This window comes from Dipodomys ordii, unplaced genomic scaffold (genome assembly GCF_000151885.1).
Source record: "Dipodomys ordii isolate 6190 unplaced genomic scaffold, Dord_2.0 Scaffold6, whole genome shotgun sequence".
NCBI classification, from domain to species: Eukaryota; Metazoa; Chordata; class Mammalia; order Rodentia; family Heteromyidae; genus Dipodomys; species Dipodomys ordii.
In genome coordinates, this window is record NW_012267222.1 from 7,656,621 (window position 1) to 7,663,727 (window position 7,107).

General features: G+C 45.2%; 1 protein-coding gene across 1 annotated transcript in view; it reads left to right on the forward strand.

Moving 5' to 3' along the window:
* Positions 1-3,398: 3,398 nt before the first annotated feature.
* The window catches only part of Vps13d (vacuolar protein sorting 13 homolog D (S. cerevisiae)), a 236,261-nt gene continuing 232,552 nt past the window's right edge, over positions 3,399-7,107 (forward strand). Inside the window, exon 1 of the mRNA XM_013031922.1 lies at positions 3,399-3,536. Coding sequence (XP_012887376.1) covers positions 3,440-3,536 — 97 coding nt within the window. The 5' untranslated portion in view covers positions 3,399-3,439. The remainder of the gene's footprint in view (positions 3,537-7,107) is intronic.

Consider the following 7,107-nt stretch of genomic DNA (forward strand, 5'->3'; position numbering starts at 1 on the left):
CCCGCGCCGCCCCCCCCCGGGCCCGGCCTGGGAAGGGGGGTCCCTGCCCACTGCGGCGAACGAGTCTTGGGGGGCTGAGCCGAGAGCGCGCTGGGAAGTGAGGGGAACTCGTTTTCGTTGTTTTTTTTCCTTCCCGACAGCCCAGTTGGAGGGTTCACCAGCCCGCCCCCGTCCCCCCTCCCTCCCCAGCCTGCCAGCCTCCGGCCGTCGGTCCGCGGCGCTCAGCCCCGGCCGCCCCCCGAGGAACGCCCGGGTGCTCGGGTCTGACGGTCCCCGGGGCGGGGCGGGGCGGGGCGGGCCTTCCCCGGGGGCGGGGCCTGGCCCAAGGTCATGGCCGCCCGTGGGCTGAGCCCTGATGACCTCCCCACTCCAGTGTCACCTGTCCCCCGGGGTGGGGGGGGGTGTTAGTGCCAGGCGGCTGCCTAGAAGCCCCGGTGGCCCTCGGGTGTCAGCGTACCGGGATCCTGGCCAGTCTGGCAGCCCTTCCTGAAACCGGATTCCTTCAGGGAATCCTTGAAACAAGGCCTCCAGCCGGGTCTAGACGCTCAGCCAAGCTCATGGACGCTTCCTGCTTTGGGCCTCGATTGACTCACTTGGGCCACTCCTCCCTGTCTTTTGGATCTGTACTTTGCATTCTTTTCCCTTCCAGGACTAAGCATGGTAGGGCCCCAAAGTGTGTGGACAAAATGGCAGTGTTGTCCCTTGACTGGGAGAGCGTTTGTAGTTGGCACTTGAGGGAGAGCTGGCATTTAGGGCTGAAATTAACAGAAGTACAACAAAAATAAAAGAGTACTCTAACTCTGGCTCTTTGCCCACGTGTGTGTGTGTAGCTCACAGAGTGAGCTTGGGCTACTAAGTCACTCATGAATTTACCTGGCTAAAATTACAATGGAGAAATGTTCCTTTTACTTAGATTGTGTTAAAGGATTGTAATTTGTTTTTCTAACCACTTTAACCAAGTAACTCAGGGATCACTTGCAGATTCCTTTTGGAAAAAAAATTAGGCAAGTAATTTACCAAATACTTAAAAAATAATAACTTACTGTTGACCAAAAATTTCATCTTGCCAGAAAATGCACAATGCTACTGATAGATGTCAAGTCTTTTCTAGAGATTGAGTTAACTTACTCTGTTTTGGGTCTTTTCCTGGGTGACCGCTGTTCTCTTGGGATGAGTATATCCTCTGGCACTCAGATGAATCACTAGAGGTGGAGCAAAGTCCTAGGAAAGGATCCTGAAAATAAGCTAGGTTCCAAACAGGACAAATGCCATCACCAATCTGGAAAGTCTGGTGTGGTGGCTGATGACCAGCATGGGTGGCTTGGAGTAAGATTAACATCTACTGTTCTAATTGGAGTTTACTAGGGGAGGGATCTGAGAACTAATTGAAAATACTGTGTCTCAGTTTCTCTTCTATTAGTCTTCTGTAATACTAAAAGCTATCTGTGTAACCTTAGACAAAAACCTTAGCAAAAACTTTATACAGTTATGTGCTAAAGTATCACAAATGTACTAACTTTGATGTAAAACTGACTCTTAGTTGCTAATCAGTATTTTGATAAGCTTCAGAGTTATTGCTCGATATGTGTTTGTGTTTGAAAAAAATTGTCTAGGGGTGGGGAAGAAAGGAGAAAATGATTAAATACATTTTTGGCAATTGTGGTAAAAGCATCAATTGAATATTGAATTTGCATGCTTTGATGTAATCATATAGTTTCTGATGTTTGTCATTCTTAAAATGGCTCATTGTGTCAGTATTGTCTGATGTCTAGGTGCTAATAACTCTGTTCTAGGACATTAAGGTTAGTAGATAAAGCATTGCCTTCTCATTTACATGGCTTTTTTTGGGGGGGGAGGGGACAGTAACTTCTACATGCTTGGCTTGCTTGCTTGCTTGCCTGGAATTCTACCACTTAAGTCACTTCTCCACCCTGGCTTTTTGCTGATTATTTTTGCTGGTTTCAAACCGAGATTCACTGGATCTCAGCTTCCTGAGTAGTTAGGATTATAGGCGTGAGCCATCAGCACCTGGTCCATTTATGATTTTAATGATCCCAATGAATAAATTTGCAAAATTTAACTAAGACAAGCCTTAATAGGAATTGTTGCAGAATATAAATTGCTTTTGTGTGTCTTAGGGCATTGTTGCTTTCATCTTGGTCAGGGTCCAGCATTGGTTCTGTTATCTTTGGCTACATCATTTTTTTTTTTTTTTTGGGTCGGGTCGTGGGGCCTGAAGTCTGGGCCTGGGCACACTGTCCCTCAGCTCTTCAGCTCAAGGCTAGCGCTCTACCACTTGAGCCACAGCACCACTTCTGGCTCTTTTCTTTATGCTTATGTGGTGCTGAGGAATCGAACCCAGGGCCTCAGGCATGCAAGGCAAGTGCTCTACCACTGAGCCACCTTCCCAGCCCTGGCTACATCATTTGGAAGAGGGGCTGTCTTACTTATGTAGGATGGTTATAGCTGCTTGGGAAGTCTCTATTAACAAGATATTATAGAAGCTCTGGGTGCCAGTGGCTCACACCTGTAATCCTAACTATTCGGGGTAAGATCTGAAGATTGCAGGCAGAAGCCAGCTTGGACAAAAAAGTCTGTGAGACTTATTTCCATTTAACCACCAAAATAGCTGCAAGAGGAGATGGTAGAGTGCTAGCCTTGAGCGAAAAAGCTCAGGGACGGTGCCTGGCCTCTGAGTTCAGGCCCCAGAACCAGCACACACAAAATAATAATAATAAAAAAGATAGTATAGAAGCCTCCAAAGTCATGGTAATCAAAATGTCTTTACCATTGCCAAATCCTACCCCTGTGAGAACTTTTGTTGTTGTTGTTTGTGGGGGCCTGGGTGCTGTCCCTGAGCTCTAAGGCTCAAGGCGAGCACTTGAGCCACAGCATCACTTCTGGTTTTCTGGTAGTTAATTGGAGATAAAAGTCTTCAGGATTTTTCTGCCCAGGCTGGCTTTGAACTTTGATCCTCAGATCTCAGCCTCCTGAATAGCTAGGATTACAGGTGTGAGCCACCAGTGCCCTGCTCCCTGTGAGAACTTCTGATCAAGGCAGTCTAATCCTGAGGTGAGACCTAAAAGCCAGCCATTCAGTGAGCAGTCACCTTGAAAAGACACCTGTTTCCAATAGCAGGTACCTTAGTGAATTTCTAGCAGACTATTCCTTGCAGCTGCAGAAAAACATAGTTCTCTCAATTTGGCTCTCCATGACACCACAGGGCATCTAACAGTGCTTTTTCCCCATCTCCTTTAAGTCTGGCTGGTCGTGCATCTACCTGCAGCCAGGTAGAGCTGGAAGTCAGCTTTTAGGAAGCTTCTAGTTTTTTTTGTTAACCTCACCCCCATTTATTTATTTATTTAGATTCTGTGACCATGGGAAAGAGAAATAAAGAATGATCCATGAACCTTAAGCACCTTTTCCTGAGGAAGTAGTCATGTTGGAAGGTCTCGTAGCCTGGGTTCTCAATACCTATTTGGGGAAGTACGTCAATAACCTGAACACTGACCAGCTTTCTGTTGCCCTTCTCAAAGGTGAGTACATACATTTCTTTTCTTTTTCTTTTCTTTCTTTTTTTTTTTTTTTTGTGGTCATGGGCTTGAACTCTGGGCCTATGCCCTGTCCCTGAGCTCTTCAGCTCAAGGCAAGAGCTCTACCACTTGAGCCACAGCACCCACTTCCAGTTTTCTGGTGGTTTATTGGAGATAAGAGTCTCACAGACTTTCCTGCCTGGGCTGGCTTTGAACCGAGTTCCTCTGATCTCAGCCTCCTTAGTAGCTAGGATTACAGGTGTGAGCCACTAGTGACCAGCTATATCTTTCTATTTGATAAATCATGACTTGGTACAAGATATTTCTATTACTAAGTATGTTTTGTTATATTGAGAATGAGGACTCATGCTTACATGTTTACTTAAATACATGTTTTCCCTCTGACAGTAATGGTTAGTACAAGGCAACTCATATTACTTGCAGCTTTATTTGTTTGTTTTTGGTTTTGTTTTTGTGTTTTTTTCCTCTTAGATAGAATTTTGCTAAATAATCTAGGCTGGTGTGAAACTTGCTATATAGGTAAGGCTGGCCTCAAACTCCTGCTTTAGGCACATGTATGTAGTTGGTGACTATGCTTAATTTTAGATAGGATTTTTTTTTTTTTTGCGGGGGGTGGGGTGGGTGTGGGGATGGGGGACATAGGGCCTTGCTATGTAGCCCAGGCTGGCCTTCATCTCTCCATCTTCCTGCTTCCATACCTCGCTCCCAGTTAGTTTTTTCTGAAACCTTGTGGAGGGGAGGCAGCTACTATGTAGTGACAATGCCATTGACTTTGGATTCAAATAGTTTGTCACTGTGGGTAACTGTGAGTAGTAGCTAATATTGAAATTCTGTGTCTCTGTTTCTTTAGAAAAAGGGACTAATATACTTTCACAGGGTTGCTGTATGAATGAAATGAAATAACATTTAATCTTCTTAGCCTGCTAGTATACAGTAGATACCTAGCAATAGTTTAAAAACATTTGACTGGGTCTGGGAAGGTGGTTGAGTGGTAGAGTGTTTGCCTTGCATTCATGAGGCCCTGGGTTCAATTCTTCAGTACCACATAAGCAGAAAAAGTGGGAAGTGATGCTGTAGCTCAAGTGGTAGAGCACTATATAGCCTTGAACTGAAGAGCTCAGGGACAGCACCCAGGCCCAGAGTTCAGATCCCATGACCGGCAAAAAAAAAAAAAAAAAAAAAAAAATATATATATATATATATATAATTTGACTGAGTTCTTTGAGCTCTTGCTTACTAAAGTACCTAAAGCTTGAGACATCTTTGCTTTTACCAACAAATACAGCTCTGTAATTCACTGTATTTTCTGTGTGTGTGTGTGTTAGTGTGTTAGTACTGAGGCTTGAACTCAGGCCTTGTGTTCTCATTTTTCTTTTTTGCTTAAGGCTGGTGCTCTACTACTTGAGCCACACTATTTGGCCCTTTAGTAGTTAATCAGAGATAAGATTCTCATGTACTTTTCCTGTTTGGGCTTGCTGAGAACTATGATCTTCAGATCTCAGCTTCCTGAGGTTTATAGGATTATAGAAGTGTAGCTTAGTTCTCCTTGTTGTAATTTAAATAGTCTTGGTCCATTTCAAAGTGGAACCTTTAACATCTATTGGTCAATTTGCGGGCACATAATCACAGGAGGCTGAGAGGAGGCCTGATCTAACAGAAGCGCAGATTCCTGGGAGTGATGTGTAGCTAGTGGACCAGGACAGGCTAGTAGAAAGAAATAGCCATGAAGTGTTGGTATGGGGTGAGAATAGAGTACTAGTGGTTACCATGTCCCTAAAAGCATTGCTGTCCAAGAATTCATGACCATCTAATCCAGGCAGAGGATCTTGGCTGTGGTAGGCGATGGGTGAAGCCTTGGTTGCTCTTCCCCATGCCTTCTTGGCGTTTTGGAAACACCTTTCTGCTTCTCCTCCCATCCTTTGAAGGAAGGTAAGGGGAAAGCCAAGGTGAAGATAATGTGTTCAAAGTGTAGATAGTGTCAAGTTCACATCTGGTTGCTCTTTGATGGTCCCAGACACACAGAAGTCTAGAACTATACACCAAGCCTTGCTAGTATCAGAGCTGGCTATGTTCAGACCTGGGGCACACATTTTCCAAGCCTCTGGTTGAAGGCAAAGCTCTGTGCTAAAAGCTGATAGAAAAGAGGAGACAGGAGGAGGAGACAGAAGAGAGGGGGAGGGGAGGGAAGAGAGGGAAAGGGAAGTGAAAAGAAGAGAAGGGAGGGGAAGGAAGGGAAAGGGAAAGGAAGAGGAAGCAAGGAGAAGAGAGGGGACTTGAAAGAAAATAATGCTGGTAAAATTTGTGGCATGTAGTATGGTGAGATCTCCCTAGTGACAGGGTGATGGGAGTTCTTAGCTCAGTCCCTGCCTTCAGAGAGCTGCTACCCTGTTGGTGAGGCAAATTGTATAACCACCTGTGTTGTTATCCTACCAACAGAATCACCGAGCAGGAGCACAGAGGAGGGGGGTGCCTTTCCTTCTGTCTGCCCCTGGTAAACCTATTAGAATAGCTTTTGAGTGTGCTTAAAAGGACAATGGGTGGCCTCGGATAGGCTACCACCCTCCAGGGAGAGTGAAGCGTGTGAGTGAGGGGGAAGCTTTCATATTTGGAAGGCAGCTGTGCTTTCCACTGTACCATTAATGCGCTCCAACTTTAACATGTGGAATGGATCGGGGCAGAAAGTGGAGGCTGCCGTGACATGGCAAGGAATCTGAACTTTGATCTTTGATATGACTCTGTTTGTAGCCCAAAGATCCAGTTGCCCATTTGTGTTCTTTGTATGAGCTAGTCCCTTAGATTACCAGGAGTGGAGGGGAGAGAATCTAGTAGTCAGTAGAGGTTGCTGAGAAACAGCCAACCCTTAAATTCACTCTCACTACAGTGAATAGATTTCTGGCTATCTGAGAGGAGAAAGAAATTTGTGATGAGATATCCATGAGTAAGTCTTTCTTAAACTGTGGAGCAGCTGGGGAAATGTTGAGTCCACCTGCTTTTGTGTCACATTTGCATATTGAAAAATAAGGTGGTTCCAAGAGAAATATCTTCTAAAGAAAGGGACTAGCTAGGATGCAGCTCAGTGGTAGGGTGCTGGCCTAGCATGCAAGAGACCAGGCACTACTTGGTTTACACCTGTAATTCTAGCTACTCAGGAGGCTGAGATATGGGATTGAGGTTTGAGGCCAGCTTGGGCCAGAAAAATCTGCCCCAAATCTCTGTCTCCAAAATCTCCATCTCCAAAATAACCAGCAAAAGGCTGATCTGGAGATGTGGTTCAAGCAAGCCAGCCAAGTAAGTACAAGGCCTCAAGTTCAGATCTCAAAACCAGGTGTGTATGTGTGTTGATGACTTGGATTTTATCTTTAGCATTGCAAAAAAGGAAAAAAAATAAAGAAGCAGTTACATATTTGCCAGTTCTTTTTTTTTTTTTGGGTCTGGTCCTGGGGCCTGAACTCTGGGCCTGGGCATTGTCCCTCAGCTCTTCAGCTCAAGGCTAGTGCTCTACCACTTGAGCCACAGCGCCACTTCCGGCTTTTTTTTTCTTTTTGCTTATGTG